At 40.3% G+C, this 23326-nt stretch overlaps 2 protein-coding genes across 6 annotated transcripts; both read left to right on the top strand.

The window, feature by feature from the left end:
• Nucleotides 1-989: 989 nt before the first annotated feature.
• On the top strand, nucleotides 990-11780 carry mtcl3b (MTCL family member 3b; the record flags this gene model as incomplete). Of its 2 annotated transcripts, none has more annotated exons than XM_079802095.1 (7): nucleotides 990-1065; nucleotides 1946-2622; nucleotides 3916-4140; nucleotides 4307-4465; nucleotides 4548-4613; nucleotides 8182-9411; nucleotides 11327-11780. In XM_079802095.1, the coding sequence occupies exons 2-7, from the start codon at nucleotides 1960-1962 to the stop codon at nucleotides 11543-11545; spliced, it is 2562 nt and encodes an 853-aa protein (XP_079658221.1). In that variant the 5' UTR covers nucleotides 990-1065; nucleotides 1946-1959. The 2 variants fall into 2 exon arrangements, with proteins under 2 accessions (XP_079658221.1, XP_079658222.1); XM_079802096.1 differs by lacking the exon at nucleotides 11327-11780 and adding an exon at nucleotides 11194-11304 and having other exon boundaries at nucleotides 1005-1065.
• Nucleotides 11526-22416, top strand: LOC307117308 (uncharacterized protein). Of its 4 annotated transcripts, XM_079802100.1 has the most exons (7): nucleotides 16436-16561; nucleotides 17703-17938; nucleotides 18599-19009; nucleotides 19126-19193; nucleotides 19341-20205; nucleotides 20629-20711; nucleotides 22333-22416. In XM_079802100.1, the coding sequence occupies exons 2-7, from the start codon at nucleotides 17795-17797 to the stop codon at nucleotides 22388-22390; spliced, it is 1629 nt and encodes a 542-aa protein (XP_079658226.1). In that variant the 5' UTR covers nucleotides 16436-16561; nucleotides 17703-17794; the 3' UTR covers nucleotides 22391-22416. The 4 variants fall into 4 exon arrangements, with proteins under 4 accessions (XP_079658225.1, XP_079658224.1, XP_079658223.1 ...); XM_079802099.1 differs by lacking the exons at nucleotides 16436-16561; nucleotides 22333-22416 and adding an exon at nucleotides 11526-11780 and having other exon boundaries at nucleotides 20629-21727; XM_079802098.1 differs by lacking the exon at nucleotides 22333-22416 and having other exon boundaries at nucleotides 16253-16561; nucleotides 20629-21727.
• The last annotated feature ends 910 nt before the right edge of the window (nucleotides 22417-23326 follow it).

The following is a 23326-nucleotide window of genomic DNA, read 5'->3' as shown; positions in this document are numbered from 1 at the left end:
TGCAATTGGTGAGCATAAGGATGGATAGATATTGTAATTCAACTTAAAGATATGTAATAGGTTGTTATTGCTATTGTTCATAAGATAATTTGTTCCCAGTCAAGTACACAGACAGACAGATGGTGCTCTCTAGTGTCCACAGGCAGAATTACAGACTGATATCAGTGCAAATGACCTGAGATTCACTTTGTGACTGACAGATATAAACAGTGTAATTAAGAGCATTTCACTAAAGTGATAGTAAAAGTGCATACTGCATATGAGAGAGATTTGGTAAACCAAGTCTATGGGCCCTGAGAAATTGTGAAAACAGAATTAAAAGACATTTTAAACAGCACATGATCTGAAATATTTGATGTGGCTTGTCTCCTGAGGTACATTTCATATTTTCTGCTGTAGTCCGACTACCTGACTAGCACAAACTGCAGACTGACCTTTTGAATCTATTCTTGTATACCAGTGTCGGGGGCATGACGATGCATTTTCACGAGCCAAACTCCAGCATCTTTCCGTCTTCCTCCTCTTTGGGCTTTAAAGGGACAACACAACTGTCGCATAGACCTATAAACAAACCTAAAAGGGAAACAATAACATAATAACAACTAGTTTTAGTTGAAGGTTAAATACTAAAAAAGAATGTATGTTTAGTCACACTTTAGGGTCTAATTCTCACTATTAACTACGAATTTTGCCTCAATAAACTCCTAATTACTGCTTTTTAATAGCTAGTAAGGTAGTTGTTAAGGTATTTGGTAAGATTAAGGGATGTGGTCATGCAGAATAAGGCATTAAATGTGCGTTATAAGTGCTAATAAATAGCCAATATCCTAGTAATATGTATGCTAATAAGCAACTAGTTCATAGTGAGACCCTACACTAAAGTGTTACAATGTGTTTATCTTTATATAAAACAAAGTATTTTGAGAAAAGGCTCTCACACTTCCGTATGTTACGTCACCTCATGAATATTAAACGTCCGTGTCTCGCGTGCCTAAGCAGTGCCTGGTACCCTCGAGCTGAAGCGAACTGTCCCACTCACAACAAATGAGCACCGTTCATAAACAGGTAAGAAAACATCGCGATATTTAATGTTCTTGAAGAATAGGTCAAATTATGACTGCACCAAAGATGTAACCATTATAGTTTATGATTATTTGGACAGGCTATAAACTTACAAAGTTGAGGCTTTGTACGTAAAGGAAGCTTATAGGCTACTGCGATGAATGTCAACACACTTTACTGTCAAATATACATGTAGCTATACATACAAGTTTTAAATTATTGTTCAAGTACATATAATCAACTAGTTCGATCTTTAATTTACATTATTTAAAATTTTTTGAGGTTTGTCCTCCTACACTCAACCTATGTTTTGGTCGCATAAGGACAACCCAAGATGACATTACAAGATTTTTTTTTTTTTTTTTTCATTTTTAAACCTAACGGTTGGTTTGATTGATTGATTTATTTTGTTAAAAAATGTTAAACCCAACGGTTGTTATTATTTTTTTTTTTAACCCAAGGTTGGTTTAATTTTTTTTTTAAAACCCAACCGTTGGTTAATTTTTTTTAACCCCAACGGTCGGTTTTAAAAAAATTAACCCAACTGTTGGTTTATTTTTTTTAACCCTAACGGTGGGTTTATTCTTTTTTAACCCCAACGGTTGGTTGGAAAAAAAAATTAAAAAAATTTAAACCCAATTTTTGGGTTTGTATATATTTGACCCAAACATTTGAAACCCAACATTTTAATTCAATTATATTGCATATAGCCTATCTATAATTTATTTATTAATCAAATTGTACTGTATTATTATTATATTATACAAATGGAGGCCTACTGATGTACACTTGTATTCTGCACTATAACAACTAAAAATTAATTAAATTAAATTAAATTAAATTAAATTAATTTGTTTCCCTCTTAAATGGCATGTTGTTGGAGGTCTGCGATATGAAATGATGAGCTCTGCCGCAAGTGGCGCTGCGGCTTTTTCACCATCAGCGGACAGTACCGAAGGGAGGAGAAGACCGTCTCCCGGACAAAACCCCGTCAAACCGGCTTCAAACCCCAGCAGCAGCCGCTCCTCATCATCCGCTGCGTTGAAGCAAAGAGGAAAAGGCATTAAAGGACGCGAGGGAGAGCAGGCGGCTCAAGAGGGACGTGAAGTTAGGGTGAGAGGGGCGGCAGCTGTTCATGGTGCTGAAACTGAGGCGGTTTGGGAAACCGAGGAGCGGATTGATCGCGCTCCACCACCGGACACGCGCCGCTCGCTGCGTTTACCGTGCGTCAAAAGAGACTCGCCCTCGGCGCAGCCTGACGGCTCCTCTGGCGGTGTTGTGAGCGGGAGAGAGAGGGAAACAGAGGCCGCTGCGGGAGGAGAGTACGTGGGCTGCGGGCCGGCCTTCTGGGGCGGGGGCTGTCTGCAGTCGGAGCTCATCCAGTATCACATCACCAAGCGCTTGAAGAAAAGCGGCAGGATGCAGCGCACAGCATCAGGCGAGACGCAACCGGGACCGGCCGCACAGGCCACGAGCGGCGCCGACGAGTCCGTGACACAGCAGAATGAAGCCCTGCAGGACGAGATCGAGAGATTGGAGGATGAAAACGAAGAGCTCAAGGTTTGTTTGCTATACTTGAGAAAATGTATGACACACTAATCATGTTAAAAAATATAATGAATGAAAATATAGACAATATATGCAGACAGAGAGACAGACAGACAGACAGATAGATAGATAGATAGATAGATAGATAGATAGATAGATAGATAGATAGATAGATAGATAGATAGATAGATAGATAGATAGACTGGCAGAGATAGATAGATAGATAGATAGACAGACAGACAGATACATACATACATATATAGATAGATAGATAGATAGATAGATAGATAGATAGATAGATAGATAGATAGATAGACAGACAGACAGACAGACAGACAGACATGCAGACAGACAGATATATCGATAGATATAGACAGACAGGCAGAGATAGATAGACAGACAGACTGATAGATAGATAGATAGATAGATAGATAGATATAGACAGACAGGCAGAGATAGATAGACAGACAGACAGATAGATAGATAGATAGATAGATAGATAGACAGACAGACAGACAGACAGACAGACAGACAGACAGACAGACAGATATAGACAGACAGGCAGAGATAGATAGACAGACAGACAGATAGATAGATATAGACAGACAGGCAGAGATAGATAGACAGACAGACAGACAGACAGATAGATAGATAGATAGATAGATAGATAGATAGATAGATAGATAGATAGATAGATAGAGACAGGCAGAGATAGATAGAGACAGACAGATAGATAAAGACAGACAGACAGATAGATAGAGACAGACATACAGATACATAGATAGATAGATACAGACAGACAGACAGACAGATAGATAGATAGATAGATAGTTAGATAGATAGATAGATAGATAGATAGATAGATAGATAGATAGATAGATAGATAGATAGATAGATAGATAGATAGATAGATAGATAGATAGATAGATAGATAGATAGATAGATAGAGACAGACACACAGATAAATAGATAGATAGACAGACAGACAGACAGACAGACAGACAGACAGATAGATAGAAAGATAAAGACAGACAGACAGATAGATAGATAGATTGATAGATAGATAGATAGATAGACAGACAGACAGACAGACAGACAGATAGATAGATAGATAGAAAGATTGAGACAGACAGACAGACAGATAGATAGATAGATAGATAGATTGATAGATAGATAGATAGACAGACAGACAGACAGACATATTCAACCATCAGTTTGCCAAGGACTCATTAAATATGTCATTTGTGGAAATAATGTACAGTTTATTAAAATAATTAATTAATAAGCACATTCTGGTTTTCACAGAATGAGATTGAGGAGATGCGGACAGAGATGGAGGAGATGCGCGACACCTTTTATGAGGAGGACACCTGTCAGTTACAAGATATGAGGCGTGAGCTCGAGCGAGCGAATAAGAACTGCCGCATCCTTCAATACAGACTCCGCAAGGCTGAACGCAAACGACTTCGCTATGCACAAACTGGAGAAATCGACGAGGACCTCCTAAGGAGCTTAGAGCAAGATTTGAAGGCGAGTACCGGTGTTTTTATCTTTAAGGGCATGCAGAGAAGGTCTATGATAAATGACCCATCCCCGATGACTTGTTTGCACAATTTTCATCTAATTATTAACTTGTCATTTAGTTGATGCTTCTATCCAAAGCAACCACTAAGCCACACCACCACCATTCTGACAGGTTGCCAAGGATGTGTCTGTGAGACTCCACCATGAGCTGGAGAACGTGGAGGAGAAACGAACAAAGACAGAAGAAGAAAACGAGCGATTGAGACAGAAACTTATTGAGGTGGAAGTCACCAAACAGGCCCTGCAAAATGAGCTGGACAAAGCCAAAGAGGTAGGAAAACAAACACAAGTCACCACAGCACATCTACAGAGGTTTAAATGCATGTCAACTCATATACATTTGTTGTGTCCAGTCTCAGAAACGAAGAGGAAGCAAAGATGCACAAAAGCCTGAGAGGAAGACTCAGACTCCTACAGAGGTAAGGACAAAACACTGCTGTCATGCAGTATTGGGTCACATGAAGACTCAAGTTCGAGCTCGACAAGTTATGCAGCCTTTTGCAAAGATATGAAGTGCATTGTAAACTTTAGAGAAAATGAAAAGCCAGCATACAAACAAAAAAACCTGGTCTCATTGGCAAAATGTACTTAGGCAACGTTTTTGCAAACCCCAAAATACGTACCAAAATTTGCAAAACTGCAGTTTCCAACAGAAATGAACACTAGAGGCAGTAAAACAGCAATCACTTTTTATCGTTTTTTTTTACCGTAGTCCATGATTTGTAAACGATTACATTTTGGAGTTTGCATCACTTGACCAGCTCCATATGTTTGGCTTTTCTGACATACCAAGCTTGCTCAGTAGCTCAGCTGTTACAGATTTGTACTTGCAATGCTGAAAGCTCGGGTACGAATCCCATGAAAGACGAGTCATGATAAAAGAGCTCAAATACGAGTTCAAAACACAAGCTAAAATGACATGGTTACAATTGTATTTTTGTCTCATGTGCTTTTGTTAACTCTATTGGGTAGGTTTAGGGTTTAGTGTAGGTGTGTGTTAAAAAACGAGTAATCTGCAAAATACCGGAAGTGGCGCATCTAAAAAACCTGGTTTGTCTGTCTCTGTCTGTCTGTCTGTCTGTCTGTCTATCTATCTATCTATCTATCTATCTATCTATCTATCTATCTATCTATCTATCTATCTATCTATCTATCTATCTATCTATCTATCTATCTATCTATCTATCTATCTATCTATCTATCTATCTATCTATCTATCTATCTATCTATCTATATCTATCGATCGATCTATCTATGGACTCTGATTCCCGACTCCCACTGTAGGAGTCTATGGAATTAACACCTTGACTCCATTTACTTTATATCAAAACAGGGTAAGAAATAAGACAAAATTGCAGTTGTTACACACTTAAACAACTTGTTATAAGCCTTAAAATCCCCTTATTAAAACACACTTTTAGCGTGATTGTCCAAACTAGTCCAATTTAGCGATGACTTGATGAGTGGCTATCAACATATCTATCTATCTGTTGCCAAAACCTAATTTCACAGAGGGAAAAGACACGAAAAACAGCTGTTGTCGAGTGATAGCGTTAAATGCACATAATAATTGTCTTAAAAGGTGAGTTAAAGATACTAAATACTAAAATACATACAATAATGTACACTTATTGATGTGTTTATTCTTACTGTTAGTTTTTTTTACGATTTATGGCTAGTTTAATGATTATGAACACAAGGTTAACCATGGAAAACCTAATCTATATTTATTTATTGCATTAATGTACTATCAAATAAACTAAAGCTAGCATGGAGGAAGCCTATGTATGATTACAAACTAAAGTCACCATGACTGTTATCCATTTCTAAAGTAAGCTACAGTACATGTAGGGTAAATATGTGTGACAAAGTTTCTGCGACAGCTCTCTGACACGGTGCACTACGTCAGTGTCCTATTTCCTCGCTTCATTTCATTCACTCCTTGCTTATATGGTGTACTCAACTGCCGTGAACTATATAGGGATTAGAAAATCAGTAAAGAAGTGAGCGATTTCAGACACAGCAACAAAGTCGACACGAGAGTCGATTCCTGTGCTGGAGTCAACCCCAAAGGAATCGACTCTTTTGGAGTTGACTCTCCATCTCTAGGCGCATCCCACGGATGAGAATCCAAGAACCGCATTATTAGACCGTTTTCTAAGGCTGCACATTATATTAAAATCATTTAAAAACCATACTGTAGCATAGTGCTATTGTGAATTCACAAAGGCTGCGATTCAATTAAAGGGATAGTTCACCCAAAAATGATCCCATATTTACTCACCCTCAAGCCATCCTAGGTGTATATGACATCCTTCTTTCAGACGAATACAATCAGAGTTATATAAAAAAAAGTCCTGGCTCTTCCAAGCTTTATAATGGCAGTGAATGGTAGCCCAAAATTTGAAGCACAAAAAGTTTATCCATCCATTATAAAAGAACTCCACACGGCTCCAGGGGTTAATAAAGGCCTTCTGAGGCGAATCGATGCATTTGTGTAAGAAAAATATCTATATTTAGTTTTATTTACTCACTTTTTTTGGGCTTCAAATTTTGGGCTGCCATTTTAATACTTGGAAGAGCCAGGACATTTTTTAATATAACTCTGATTGTATTGGTCTGAAAGAAGAATGTCATATACACCTAGGATGACTTGAATCATGGGGTAATTTTCATTTTGGGGTGAACTATCCCTTTAAGGCCTGGGACACACTAGACAATTTTAACCAATCTTAACCGATTTTAAAACTGTGGGAGACCACAGACATAAGGGCAGTTTCAACCGATTTTTAGCATAATAATCCCCCGAATGCACGATTTGTCTGGACAATCAACATCGTCAGCTGGTTCTCCAGCAGTGTGGGGGTTTTTTTACGGGGAGAAAAAAAAAGGAGAAAAAAAGATTATGGGTGATCTTCTTTCTCAATACTCCACTTTCGTGGCAATGTGTGTGGCTCCCAAGTTTCAGCTCCCAGCTATAGAGACACGCAACATCCGGTTGGTGAAGCTTACTCGCTCTCATTAGCTATCGCGGGTATCACGTCAGAGGGAGCCCGATCAAGAGTCAGAAATATGAAACATGATTGATATTTACGATTTGGGATCGTGCGGGCACTGACGCAATTGGGAGCAGTAAAATAATCATAATAACACCACACAATTGAGACAAAAAGTCGTTTGTGACAAGCATCGAATTGGTCACCCCAAATGCTTGGGGGTTCTTTTCGTGCTCAAAATCAAGCTTAAAATCTTTAAGAGCGGCTCCGTTCAGAGTAAATACTGAACTGTTAAAATGTACACGTATGGAGCATGTCTCAAACTCAGCCTCTGCATTTGCTGTGAGTTTGGATTGATTATAAAGTTAATCTGGGAACGCAATGTGCACCATTTCATCAGATTTAGTAAGTAAATAATTTATAAACCTAAGCTGACACAGGAGATATCTTTCTAAATATACAAACTGTTCATCGTGACTTCAAAATAAAAGTTTACCCTAGCTCTGAGTTTGCCTGTTTTGATGTCCACATGTTCTTGTTCAAAAGATTATAGTGGCTGTAGCATTTCTATCATAAAGAAGGGGCCAAATATTAAAGATTAAGTGAATATTTGAATTAAATGTTGTTTGGCCAATCTTAAACAAGGATTTGATGTGCTGTAAAGTGTAACAACACCAGGCCAATGTCCATAAGATGATTGTTTATATTATGTATATTATGTATTTTAACTGTTGTTCTATAAAACTGACTACCTTCTTTTGATACTTTATTTGAACCGAATTTTATTGTCTCATTTTATTGTCACAACAGTCCCTTTTTTTGAAAATAGTCCTTTTCCAACTCCCCTAGAGTTAAACAGTTGAGTTTTACCATTTTTGAATCCATTCAGCCGATCTCCAGGTCTGGCAGTAGCACTTTTAGCATAGCTTAGCATAGATTAATTGAAATTTCGCTAATGTGCCACACCTTAACGCAACACTTCTCTCCACAGGAGGACAATGAGGACCTGAAATGCCAGCTGGCCTTCATTAAAGAAGAGGCTACTTTAATGAGAAAGAAAATGGCCAAGATTGACAAGGAAAAGGACCGTTTGGAACAAGAACTACAGAAGTATCGTTCCTTCTATGGAGATCTGGACAGCCCTCATCCAAAGGGTGAAGCTGGTGGCCCACCCACTACACGGGAATCAGAGCTGAAACTCCGCTTGCGATTGGTGGAAGAGGAGGCCAACATCCTGGGACGTAAAATTGTCGAATTGGAGGTGGAGAACCGTGGCCTGAGGGCAGAGTTGGATGATCTTCGAGGGGAAGACTCGTCCAATGGGGGCTTGTCCGGAGCGGAAGGAGGAATGGGGCGTGAGCAGGGGTCGGAGGTGTCGGAGCTGAGGCAACAACTGCAGTTGGTGGAGGATGAGGCAGAACTTCTGCGGAGGAACCTGGCGGATGTAGAGGAACAGAATAAAAGAGTGACATGTGAGCTGAACAAACTGCGCTTTAAGGAGGGTACAAGGCATGCCTCGGGTAATGCAGCGAGTGCCGCTAATTTAGCAGGAGACAGCTCCAAATCCGAGGCCTTGCAGGAGGAGCTGAAGACAGCGAGGAAGCAGATCAATGAACTGAGTGGGAAAGTGATGCAGCTGCAGTACGAAAACCGTGTGCTGCTTTCCAACATGCAACGGTATGATCTATCAACTCACCTAGCCGTCACGCCACGGGACAGTGACGCAGAGAGCGACTCAGGTCCTGGAACCGGAGGGCGTAGAGGTAGCGATGACGACTCGTCTTCCTCTCGTCTTCCTCCCCATCGCAAACGTGAGGGTCCTGTTGGAGGAGAAAGCGACTCAGAGGAAGTTCGTAACGCTCGGTGCCTCACGCCAACTCGCTCTCTCTATTCTCCTGAATCCGCCCGCCTCCTCTCGCGCTCTATTCGGGACAGGCAACAGATGATTGACATCCGTGCCGAAGCAGAGCGACTGGGACGAACCATTGATCGGCTCATAGCCGACACCAGTACCATCATTGCAGAGGCGCGGGTGTTTGTATCTAACGGGGATCTTTTCGGCCGTATGGAAGAAGATGAGGATGGTGGCCGGATCAGGGAGCACGAGCTACTATACCGCATCAACGCTCAAATGAAGGCCTTCAGGAAGGAGCTGCAGGGGTTTATAGACCGACTTGAAGTCCCAAAACCTGAGGAAAGAGATTCAGAAGAACCATTATCTGTGAGTCTGGCAAAAGTCTGTGTGTCTATGTGAAGCACAATAAGAATGTTTACCACAATGTAAAGGTATAGTTCAGTTCAGCTTTACTCACCCTCATGATTCTCTTTCTTCTGTGGAACAGTGATAAGGGACTGTCAAACTCATAAAAGGAAAAACAGCATCATAAAAGTAGTCTATGCAAATTTTGCACTATATTCTAAGTCTTATAAAACCATATACGGTAATACCTTTGAGTGAGGAACAGATCAAAAGCTTACTTTATTCACTGGAAATCTCATTTGCATCAAGACGCATGACACTAAGTGTAACGGAGGCTGGCTAGTAGTCGCTGTGCTAGTGAACCTCACTCCTCTGATCTCAAGAGACGCTCTAGCGACTGACGCTAGAGGTTGCAGCCTTTAGCCTTCTTGTTAGAGCGTCCGGAGTGCCGCTTGGAGCAGGCGGTTCGAACAGGAGGGGTTACATAAGGCCCTGTTTACACCTGGTATTAAAGGTCCTGTTCTTCGTGATCCCATTTTTCAAACTTTAGTTAGTGAGTAATGTTGCTGTTAGAGCATAAATAATACCTGTAAAATGATAAAGCTCAAAGTTCAATGCCAAGGGAGATATTTTATCAGAAGTTCCCTTTCAAAGCCTACAGCGAATGGCCGGTTTGGACTACATCCCTGTACATCCTGCTTTAATGACGTCAGTAGAACAGTTTGTCGACTAACCTCCGCCCACAAGAATACACAAAAAAGGGGGCGTGGTCTTGTTGCTCTCCCACGTGGAGAAGAGGAAGTGTTGCGTTCGTAGAGTGTTTGTCGCCATGTCGTCCAGACCGGTCGAGACCATAGACAGTAAAAGGTCAAGACGCTGTTATTTTCATCCCGGAGTCAAATCACCTTTGTTTGGCCTTCAGGGACGCTGTACTTTGAGCACATGCATCTCCCCGTTATGGTAAGAGGCGTGACCTTTCCGGGCAACGTTTGCTAAGCTGCTGTCGAATCACAACACGGGAACCGCTGGCACAATCAGAACTCGTTACGTATTTCTGAAGGAAGGACTTCATAGAATAAGGAAATCCTCAAGCCGTTTTTAGGACAGTGAAAACAGCGGTATACAGATAAGTAAATTGTGCGAAAAATACTGTGTTTTTTTACACGCGAAACATGAACACGTTATATTGCACACTGTAAACACAATCAAAGCTTCAAAAAAACAGGAAAAACAGGACCTTTAAGATTCGGTTTGGTCTATCGGATCACAAGTGGGCGACGTTAAAAACAGGTGTAAATGGGGTCTTAAACATTTTGAGCTTGTCCACTTTCGACCACTTTTTTCGACCAGTTTGTTAAGACCACCAGGCGGGATTTAAACTTTTTGACTGTATAAAAATGTCAAAAGCACAAGAAAATTGAGTGACAAAATTAATTTAAAAAAAATCAAAAATGAAAACTGAAAATATAATAATTAATAATAATCTGGTCATCAAACTAAATCTTTTTTAGTTTTGAGCAAAAAAGAGAATCACAGGGTGAGTAAATTAAGACAATTTTTTTTGGGTAGTGAAGATCAAGGAAGCACTATATATTTCAGAGAGTTCATTGCCTGACTGCTTTTAACATTTAGCAAAATAACAAAGTATAGTTTTGTGATTTGCCAAGATTTTGTAAACTATACAAATAGAAAATGTTAATGGCTATAATATCTTAACCTTTCTCTCTTTCTCTCTGATCCTGTCTTTCCACGCACCCTTGTTTTTTAATGCATGTTTGTTAATCCTGTCGGTTATTCACCCAGATGTTTCAGCCCATCATTTTATTCATCCTCATTCTAGTGCTGTTCTCCTCACTCTCTTATGCCACCATTTTTAAACTTGTATTTCTTTTTACCCTCTTTTTTGTCCTGTGATCACCATCCGTCCACTCATTAGCATAGTCTCGCCCTTTGTTTCGTTTGTTTGTCAATGTTGTGTATGTCACCATGGTTGAAGAATCACAGGACAGTCACTTTCCAAGCACAGACAGCACGCTTAAGCACAGAAGTCTGCGAAACCTTAATTTCCAAAAAGCTGGAGGCCGTTTTACCCCAATCACATATATACGGCTGCCATTGGAAGGCGCATCATCAAGACGATTTTTTTTGGGAATAAAGACTGTTATACATCACCAAAAACATTACATGCAATTGTTAAAGTGAAGACATCAATACCCTTGAGGCACTGGAAACTACATTGGAAATAACTGGAAAGACATTTCTTTCATTGAGGCTATGTGGCACATTGACACTTGCTTTGCCACCAAAGACTTGCAACGAAATATGCAACTGCAGTTTACCATTAAGAGGCACACAACCACATTGGCATTGACACATAGAAGCATGCAAAGGTGAGTAAGAACACGATACCCAACCGTATGGTGAGAGAGGGCATGCATACACATGTAAGGATAGGAATATATACTGCCTGGCCAAAAAAAAAAAGTCGCTGTTTGTAAATCTATGAGTGGATCATGATTATTATGTTTCTAGCATGTTTTATGTTTGGCAACAGTTCTGCAAACCCTAATTGATGAAGTGTGTAGCTCTCAATTTCTTAAACCAGTGTTTCCCCACATTTTTCAGTCACGGCACCCTTTGAAAATGTTCAAAAATTTGTGGCACCCAACATTGGTGTTGTCATGATACTGGAATTTAAATTCGATAACATAGCTTGAAAAGTATTAATATTCTATGGAAGCTTAGCCTGACAAGCTAGACCTAAGATGTTGGGTCTGGGAACACACCATTGGCAGGGCTCAAGCTGAGGGGCGGGATAAGCCGTTGTCTTTCAAATTCCCTCTCCACGCAATAGGATAGCGCTACAACCAACCAGAGCACTATCAGTGGTGCGACAACAATCACAAGCGGGTTGTGGCTGAGCCCCATGCGTTCCCACCAGCAAAGCTAGTTGATAGATTAAACTTTTGCCATATCTGGTCGGCAAAACTCTGAACACATCTTCCTTTTTTAAGGATGACTTCAGTGCCGATCTTTGTTAGCAGGGAATTCACACGGAACCGCCGCAACTCTGCCGTCATTATGTTAAGCCCGCCCACCGACTATATACACGATGTGATTGGCCTGACTAGAGTTTGGTTTTTCAAGCTCGTAAACCAACGGAGAGTTGCTAGACGACCCAGGCTGCAAATTATACTTGCTGCCGCTAGGGTGCGTCTAGATTTCTAGGCTAATGGAAGCTTGTTTCCGCCACAGAATAAAAAATAAAAAAGGTAATTGTGAATTTTTGAGAAAAAAAGTCAGAATTGTAAGATGTAAACTCTCAATTGTGAGATAAAAAGTAGCAAATATGTTTTATCTTGCGGAAACAAGCTTCCATAATATTTAATAACATTTTCGATACCATGGGGAAGAACCGCCGTATATAGGCTACTATCAAATATTTTTAATATTATCCATTTTTTTTGTCAATCCATTGAGTCTGGATAATCAATACTTTCTTTTGAAGAGATCACTTTATATGATGACAGATTTTAATTTAGGCTTTTATTCATAGAGACATTGCTCAATTACCATTATAACTATCTCACCTATGTTTTTTACAAGGTGGCAAGGTATCTTGATTTCAGACAAATTATAAAATAAGAACAAATTTAAAAAAATACTAACGATAGCACAAATAAATAAAATGGAATAAAGATACAAATGAAATAAATAGATTTAGGTTTTTCAGGCAGGGCTAACAGTAATAGGGCTATTCAAGTAAGAAATACTAAAGAAACTGAATAAATTAATTAAATGTAAAATAATCTTGGATCATTTTCATTGTAAAAATTAAATACAGATTTAAGCAACAGCAACAAGCCATGAAAAATAAATCAATTTGCCACTCGCAAGCTGTCTGAGAGGCAACGTTGTCGGTGTGCACATTGGACGTGAGCACGAGAATGAAAATTATGCGCAATCCCATGGCGAAATTCAAAACCAACCTTTCTTATGATTTGCATTTTTATTATGAATGTGTGTGTTATTTGCTGTTATTTGAGACATCAGAGATTGATGGTATATAATAAAAACTTTATTTACAGTTTTTATCAGTTTAACCCTCTGGTGCTCCTCGTTTAGGGGTTGCATTGGTTGTCTTCCCGGTCATAAGTGACCGGACACCGAAAAATTAAACTTCCTCCACCCCAGTAAAACCAATGCAATTTATTTTTCTTCAATAATATATTTTCTTTTTAATGTTGTATTTTGAGATAATTTGATGGTATTTTTTTATATTTATGCAATAATTATGGTCTATTTTTGCCATTGAAAATTATAAAAAATTATTATTATTTTTTTAAATTATTATTATTGCAGTATTTCAGGTTAAAAAAGGGACTAGGAAGGCATATTAGCGCCCTCTTTTGGAATTATTTAAGGAATCATGCAACCATGGGTGTGATCACTAGAGGTCTCTATGGAGAGGCTTGAGAATTCCCTAGTTCTCTTTTGAACACATTTAATGATTTTTTTTTGTTGTTGATGGATTTGAATATATATTTAAAAAATCTCAAAGACTATTTATTATAAAATTTTAAATATTTTTTTGTTGTTGTTAGAAATATAGATTTTTTTCTGTGAATTTGTGTTTTTGCAGATTTCCCATTCATTTCCTATGGTGGTCATTTTTGACCGAAGAGCACAAGTGGGAGTATTTTTTTTACCACCACTTAGCATGCTCGAATCATGCCCTCAATTTGTTTGTGTGTTTACATACCTAATGCTAGAAAAATCACAAAGTTTCATATCATTCCGATGAAGCTTTTTAAAATTTCAAAACAGAAAATTTTCCGGTCAGAAATGACCGAAGAGCACCAGAGGGTTAAAAATGTTTGAAGGATTTTTTACACGGCACCCCTGCACTCACCAAAAGGCACCCCGGTTGGAAAACACTGTCTTAAACAACCATGTAGGAAGACACATCATGGCCATATTCCAGGATGACAATGTCAAGATTCATCAGCTCAAACTGTGGAAGAGGGATTGGGAGGGAGCATGAAGAATCCTTTTCACACATGAATTGGCACGTCTGAGTCCAGACCTTAAATTCATTGAAAGTCTTTGGGATGTGCCGGAGGAGACTTTACAGAGTGCTGGACTCTTGCATTGTCAATGCAAGATCTTGACCAAAAATGGATGCACCTTTTGATGGAAAATAACACCACAATATTTAACATGCTAGAAACATAATAATCAGTGTAAAAATGATCCAATCCATTTCAATCCAAACAGAGATTTTTTTTGGCCTGGCAGTGTATAAAAGTAGGAATCATCCGTTTGCACATGTAATTTGCATGACAAGAACAACAGTTTTGCATAGATAGATAAATAGAAAAAATTAGGTTGCACAAGAACGTGAAGAAATTGCACGAATGTTACACAAAACGTTTCATGTGATATGCTAAAGAACAGCTGTGGCTTGGGTGGGGTGGGGGGGAAGTTCTTATGTACATGATAGCAGCCTGCAAAAAGCACCTTCTGCTGCGCTCTCTGTTGCACAGAAAGGATCAGTCTCCTGCTGAACGTGCTCCTCATTCCAGCAAGCATGTTATGGAGGCGTTGCTCATGGTGATCAACAGTTTGGACACCAGAGCTTGCTTTCTTTATGAGTTTATTTAGCTTGTTGGCATCTCCCGTTTTAATCTCTGTTGAAGGATCCGAATCTTCTCAAGTCTTTAGCAGTAGTTCCTTAGTATTTAAAGGGATAGTTCATCCAGAAAATGAAATTATGTGATTAATTACTCATCTTCATGTTGTTTCAAACCCGTAAGACTTGCAGTTGAGCTTCTATTTATTCTGTTTACGCTGATCAATGTTTATATTTGAATAAAAGCCTAAATTCAGTCTGTTCATCATATAAAGCGATTGTGTCTCTTCAGAAAATCTGGACTAAACCAGTCAATTTTTATGGATTCGTTTTACAAGAAGTTGATAGTTGCATAGCTGTCAATGGAGGGTCAATTCATTTGTGTTTCGAAGATGAATGTAAGTCTTACAGATTTGGAACGACATGAGTAATTAATGACAGAATTTTCATTTTTGGGTGAACTAACCCTTTACATAATTGCTTAAAACAAAAAACTATGGAAGCATTGGGTTCACAATTTAGTTTGGACCACAAATACATTTGTTTTGGTTTGGTTTAGATGGGCCTTGGTTATTAACAAGACAATCAAACTTCTAGAGTGAGTCTCTTTGGAAATTGCCAATGTCATTGCTTCTCATTTTCCTGCCGGCTGAAAGTAACATTTAACGAAAAACAGTCAAACACACATCTCAGATTTTGCCAGTTCTACTGCGTCTCCATTCTCAGAGGCTTTTGCTTTGTTGTTTTCCTTTTCTGCATTATTGTGCCCGGAAAGTATTTGAGTCAGCGGCCAATATTAGGGCTGAACTGTCGGCTGACCGTTTATTGCGCAACAGCCACATGTGTCAAATAAATACAAGCGTGAGGCGCCCATTAAGAACCGCGGACAGCACACTTAGTATCCGTTAATTCTGTCCGTGGTATCTTAAAAATAAAATGGACAGAGTGTTTTGATAGTCACAAATAGCCCAGTTGCCTGTTAGGATTAGTAGAAGTCGAAACAACTGGAATAGGAGTCACAAGACTGCAATCTGCCAAGTCCTAAAAGCAGACTAGCAACAGTATCACAGAGGTGGGGTAGAACTGGGCATTTTAAAATAGCCATGTAAACACTCTCCCTCTGCCTTTGTAATTTTAACCTAGAATGTCGGTGACGACAGTCTCTTGCATGGAGACCACGATGCTGGAATAAATCTGACATTATGACATCGGATACCTGGTGGGTCTGACGTCGCAGGGGTAAATACTTAGAGTCACTATAAAACCCTGGGGCCCCCTCAGGACCACAGTTGTTTACCCCTGAGCTCCGGACAGAGGAAACATTTAAGATCCAATACGCAGGACTTTTACGTCACGCCGTGTGGCATGAGCCTCCGGTCTTTTGCGCTGTTATCGAGTTCGAGTGCTGGAGCTGTCAAAGAGGAGGTGGTACTGAAACAAGAGTGATCTTGATTTAAACAACGTACTCATATTCTGGAGCGTCAGTTCATCACAAGCTCGTGAGAGGGAATTACTGGAGGAACCAATAATTTTCAACTGGTAAGGATTTGGAAAGCTTGCAGATAAGAACGGAACAGAAACCTCCTCTTTGAAACCTTTTAAAGTATGAAATTATTACTACTTATAACTTATTTGAAGCTTTACTGTGATCTTTAACATGGGCTGACGAAGTTACACAGCATTAAAAACCTTGCAGCCACACGTAAAAGTATTCACATTTGTGCATATACTTCCTTAGAGAATACTAACAAAAAATATGTACGTAATATGTAAATATTTTTGGAACTGTCTGTAAATACAGAAGTATTAGTAGTGTTACTATCGTGATCAGTTACATTTACGTTTAATAAGCATGCATGCATGTTGTAATGTACACAGATACACACCGACTCTCTATGTCTTTTTAGTTTTATGACACATAATTGCAAAGGGTATTAATATCCCTCTATGCCTACGTCATACGGTGGTACATTCTGGCAATTTCATGAGCTAAACTGGGTGTCATGTTCCTTGATGGAATTCCATCCAAAATACCTGCCGTAAATCAAAGCTGCGTTACAGAAAAACTCAGTGACGTTACCACGGAAAGGATGCAACTATTCTAAGCCCAAGCGGGTAAAAGGTTCTGCTCTTGTTTGAAACTTTGACCTCATCCCTAGCCCGAAAGAAGTGGTGTAACCTCATAGGTTGTAGGCTCCTATTTTGCAAGGGGCAACCAATTACCCTTTACTATTGTGCCCTTGATCAAGAACGATCAGGTTACTCCAAGGAGACTGTCCATGTTATAAAACTGACTTCAGAATCCCGAAGTCCCTTTAGGTAACTTGAGAATGTCTAATGAAGTTGGTGTGTAAAGAACGTGCTGACAATTTTGACAGTTAAGGGCTGGTTTGAAGGACAGGGAATGCATATAGAAATGAGTCAAAGTTTTGAAGCAGGTGTCCAGAGCAAATAGCTCTGGGTTTTGTTTCCTTCTACAAGTCTACTTGAATGCAATACAATCAGGAAGACTTCACTAATGTTTAGATTCACAACACCTTTGAACTGCAAAGCAAGCCACAGTTGACCCAGTAGTCATTTATTTACTTGAGAAATGTAACTACTCTGCTTACTCAAAAGTACTCTAAATAATGAATAGGCTGTTTTCTCAATGATGAATGCATTTTTTTTGTCTTCATAGAGGTATTGGTGGACTTGCCAATGTGGTCACTCCAGTGACCTTTCAGGAATTGCAGCATAAGATTCTGAGCACAGACAAACACTCGCAAAAGAATGGCCGCATTGGAATTGCACTGTGGGCCGGAGCCTAGAAATTGTGTGTGGGGTGGAGAGAGAGCTGACCTGCTTGATAGTTTTGACTCTGAGATGCAGGAATGGGAAGATCAACTACAGGACATGCAGAGGAAGATTGAAGAGGTGAGACAAACTTTCAACTGCAGTGATGCCAAGTCAGTGTGACAGAATCCATTTCCATATCTAGAGAGAGAGAGAGAAATCGATACTCATTCCAATCTTTATTTAAGCTGTAAACATAAAAAATATTATGCTCTGATTTGACTTTAAACAGTGCCAAAAGATCCAGTAGCACTGCAGTCCTGCATTTACTAGGGACCATGAAGTTGTTGATGTTGTTATAGTGGCCACTTACTTGGATTGTGATTGGCTAAAAGGACCTTGACACCCTGTTGCCAAAGTTGGCCGTATCTCTTGGATATAATAATAGGTGCTTCACCCTCCATCTGAAACTATGACTTTGACAGATGCTAACAAGCTTATTAAACCCAAAGGGTAATGGGTAACAGGCAACCCCAAAGCATTCACACACACACACACACACACACACACACTCTCTCTCTCTCACACCAAAACACAAAACTAGTGTCTCTCTCACTGACCCCTTTCTGAAGAAACATCATGCTGTATTTTAAGCAAAGATTGCATAACTAGTCCATGCAGTTAATTATATACCAGTTGTATTCATTGACTTGGGCATTTGAAACATTGCTTTCATGTAGATGGGCAAAAAGATGCTTTGCAACTGCTGAGTTTGTCTCTAATATTATGATTTTATTTCAGTTGTACAATGAGGTCAAAGCACGAAGAGAAGCCAGCGAAAGCAGCACAAACAATGTCACAAACAGCAAAAGCCTGGACATTACTTTGCTTCCTGTCAATTCTCAGTATGGCCACCAGGCGAATGGTTATCATGAACCCCATGGTCACCCCAACAACAACCTCCCAATTCGTCAATGCCATGAAGCAAGAGCAGATCATTCAGTTATGCAAAGCCTTGGGTTTCACCACCCCACTGATTACTATAATGGCTCCAACAATTACACACTTAATTCCCTGAGCAGCGGCAGCCATTATCCTGCCAGTTGTCATGATCTTGAAAGGCAAGATGCCACCCTAGACATCCTCAATGGATATCTCCAGCAGGGCCCGCATTTTGGAAAGAACTTAGGGAATCTTGGAACTCCAAATGCAGTGAGTACCTCTTTCACGATTTATCATTCTCTCCTTCAACTTGACTCTTAAACCCCAAGGATATTGTACATTTGATATCCTTCTTATATCCCAAATCTCCCTCCTTTTGCTATCAGAACCCCAAGGTATATCCAGTTACACCCAGTCATCAAGATAGCATGAAGACTAGCCGGGTGACAAACAGGTAAAGCCTTTCCTATCTCAATTTATCAGTCATTCCTATTGTTTGTCCTATCATCATGCATGTTTCTTGTTGGTTGATGGTTATTGACCAATTCTTAATGTTTGCCCAATTCCCCTTTGAGACTACTGATTTGTCTTTTCACTTCAGGACTGCCTCATGTGTAGTTCTGGATGAGTCTGAGGAAGCTGAGAACAACAAGAAATCAAGTTGGGATGACTCCCAAGCTCGCCACGTTAGCTGGAAAGACCCGGTTTCATCAAACGAGCTCCCCCCTAAAAATTCAGCTTCCAAACTGGCAATCAGACAGAGAGATGCTTCTCCTGTAACCCCTCGTTCCACTTACCATGAGTCATCACAACAGCCTGACAGGAAGTGCCTCTTGCTTGACAGGAAATCTGGCAGCCCATCAGTGTTGCGTAAGTTTGGTGCCATGTTGCAGGAAAACGAGGGGAAAACCCTAATAGAGGATGGGCTTGTGACCACCGTTGTCTCCACTGAACCTCCGAGACAAACCAGCACTCCCATTTGCCAGAGCAAGTTTGACGCCAAGCGGGCATCCACACGTGCGCCCGTCCAGAAATGTCTTACAGACTGTGACGTACTGGTAGCAGAACTGGAGTCCAGCCAGGAGCCATGGGCAGCTGGTCCTTCTAGACACCTCCTGAATGGAGACAGAGACAGTGGGAGGGGTGGTAGTACTCTTGAACAGTATGGCTTGACCTACAACTTAAGTCCGTCACAGTCTCACCTTAAATCGAAGTATCACAAGGCGCCTCCAGGGCCTAAAGCCCACAAAGCAGGCTTCCAGGGTGAGGATCTATTCTCTGACTACCAGATGGTGGAGAGGATTCTGGCAGCAGGATCTAAAAACTTCAGTAAGATTCACACAGGGCTTGGCGGTGATACGATGAGACAGGGAAATGACAACTTGGAGCAACTTCTAGAAATGATGGAAATAGAGAACAACAGAAGTCAGAGGGCCACATTCACCCAGCAACTGGACACCAAGCAGGTGAAGAGGGTATACAAATGTGAACTGCACACACACTAAATTACAATGCAATATTCATCCTGGTCTGAGTGGTGGCCAGTGTTCCTCATTCCTGGGTCTGGAGAGCCACTTTATTGCAAAGTTTAGTTCCAACTCTGCTCTAACACAATTGGTTTTCAGGTAAACCCAAACACCTTGATTAGTTACTTCAGTTGTGTTTAATTAAAGTTGAAAGTGAACTCTGCAGGAAAGTGGTTCTCCAGGAACAAGAATGAGGAACTCATCCCATACTACTCAATCCCATTCTACCCTCTCTCTCCCCTACACTTCTTTCTTTTTTGTTTCCTCTAACCTGCCAAAAACATAACATATTGGTACATAAAATGTAAGAGTATTGATCAATTATGCACAAAGATATTTACATTAAAATTTGTTCCCCTCTAGGTCAACCACGAGTCATCTCCTGCCCCCAGCAGTAGCAATTTTTCCCGTCCTGCTAGACCAGCCAATCAACGCCGTCCATCCAGGTGGGCAAAGCATACCACCTCAAACAAAATCACCCACACATCCTGCCCACCAAGCCCTGGCCTGAAAGCCAAACAGTTCTTGAATTCATATTCCCGGCACACAGAAACTGTGATCATGTGACCAGGATAGAACAACCTTGAATGGACACTTGAAAGGACATTTTTACCAAAAGGAATAGACAAACCTTTGACCTTTTTAAGAACACAATCTACTTTTTTGTACATAACCACCACCACCACTTCAAAGTAGCTTATTGCAGCCCGCTAGGATGGCCTATGATATTTTCATTAAATAACTTCAAAAGGAAACTTTTTTCATTCAACTCTGCGCTGTTCGAAGTGCTTTGGAAAGTAACTTGAGTGGAAATTCTCTGACCTGGTGAACTTCTGTGCCTATGAACCTTTCATTGCCTTTTCCTCTTAATTTCTCATTCTCATTGCATTTTGTATTCTTTTTTTCTATTTTTTTCTTAGTGCTTTGTGTACGGTGCAGTTCTTTTGGTGCCATGTAGGGCATTTTTTTGTAACCATATAAGCATGTATGCCACAAGCATAACACATTTAAGCATACATGGCAACGAGTAATTGAGCCTTATCTATTATGCATTATCTGTAAAGGCGTGCGCAAATGTTTTGATGTTCTGTCAAAGTCCATTTCAGTACTGCATTAGTGCTTCATAATATTGACATGCAGAGGTCACAATGGGCTCATAATCTTTTTATAAGCCTTATTTGACTGCGCCTGACGTGGGCTGTAACTACGCGGTGCATGGCACCTTTCTGCAGGAACATGTCTGCATTCTCCAGCCTTGTAAAAAAAAAATCCTTTAAGTTCAACATCTGTGAAATGTAAATTATATCTTTTGACCATATTATGATGAAGAAATGCTTTGGAATGTTTATTTAATGTTGTGATATGATCCTTACAAAAACGTGATGCTTTTTGTGTTTTTTTTTTTCTTTCTCTGTATAATAAACGCAAGTGCTTTGGCGAGTTAGTGAAACTCTTGAACTCTAGACTCTGTACTCTTCATTGTTTTGGTTTTTGGTGGCGATTGCTAATGTTAGCACTGATATTTATTTTACGATTAGTGTGCTGTTACTTTCCCTTGTGATCTGGCTAGCTGATTTTCACCCGGGCAGGCAACAAATCCATAACTTATGAAGCAACCCGAGTCATCTAGGGACTAAGAAGTCAAAGACACTTGGGAGTGGGTTCTTTTGACTTTTAGCCAGTAAGCGACCACATAGCAATGTGTTAACATCCACTCTGAACACCTTATTAACCCCATCGCAACCACCCGTAATATCCTGCTAGCATCTCACAACTTTTCCAAGGGTCATCTTGAGAAATCTAAAAATCTAGTGAAGTTTCCTGAGAATGTGACGGGGGGGGTAAAACAGTTTTCTTCTTACATCACTCAATTTCCTAAAAAGCAAAAGTACAGTACAAGATGTTTCATGCCAACGTAGTAAAAGGCCCCCTCTTTAATTAGCTCCTTGTTAAGTAGTATTAACATTGCTCTTATCCTACATTGCTAAAAGCTATCAGGAAGCATCCTGTTCCTCATTCAGGGTCCTAATGTAGCCTAATCTTACTGAGCTTTGCTCTCTCTTTCAGCCCTGCTCTCCCGGTAACTCGAGCCGCTGCTGAAATGTTGCACCTGTGCCTGAAATAGGAAGCGTGACGTTGTTTTGGTGCCAGAAATCTTAGACGTGTCAGTGGAGGGCTGAGGGGGACGTGTGATGTCCAGGGGGCATCTCTCTCCGTCTCACTCTGAATCTGTAAATGAGTAATAAAGGCTTCCCTTCACCATAACACCGCCAGCATCTTAATGAGGTCTTTAGATATTGATAGATGTTCACAACTTACATGTGAGGTCTTCATAGCACGCCACATGAAATTATTCTTGTAGGACAGGAGTAACCTGGGGTTAAATTCATTGCACATTTCTTGCTGGGTTCAAACCAGCATCCTTCTGGTTGCCAGCCCTGAGCCGTAACCCCTTAACCACCCGCTCTGCATTCTTGAAAACCTGGGGTTTGTGTGAGTGGTGCTTATCCAAACAAAACTCTGCCGGGATGCATGTCAAGTGGTTGCAAAGGTGTTTCTTCAGTTGCTAGGGCATTGCTGAGTAGTTACGGGGCGGCAGTGGCTCAGTGGTTCATGTAGGTTGCCTACTAACCGGAAGGTTGGTGGTTCAATCCCCGGTTCCACCTGACCAAGTGTCAAGGTGTTCATGAGCAAGACACCTTACCCCAGCTGCTCCCAGCGAGCTGGATAGCGCCTTGCATGGCTGACACCACCATCGGTGTATGAATGGGTGAATATGAGGCAAGATGTTAAGTGCTTTGAATGGCCATGGGTCTGTTGAAAGCACTATATAAATGCAGTCCATTTACCATTTACTTGCAGACCAAAATGCCAAGTCTTTATGATATTCTGAGGTAAGCTGTAAACTGAAGCATGTCGATGTCTTAGCAAATAACTACAGGAATGATAAAATCAAAGGGTTAAACGGGCAGCTGGGCATTCTCCATGACGTCACAAAGACGTCTCTGTGGAACTGCTGAATTACCGATGTCTAATCCTGGACAGCAGAACACAGACAACT

Source organism: Gobio gobio (genome assembly GCF_949357685.1).
Source record: "Gobio gobio genome assembly, chromosome: 21".
Lineage (NCBI taxonomy): Eukaryota > Metazoa > Chordata > Actinopteri > Cypriniformes > Gobionidae > Gobio > Gobio gobio.
The sequence above is the reverse complement of the archived record's forward strand: the minus strand, read 5'-3'. Positions and strand labels throughout refer to the sequence as shown.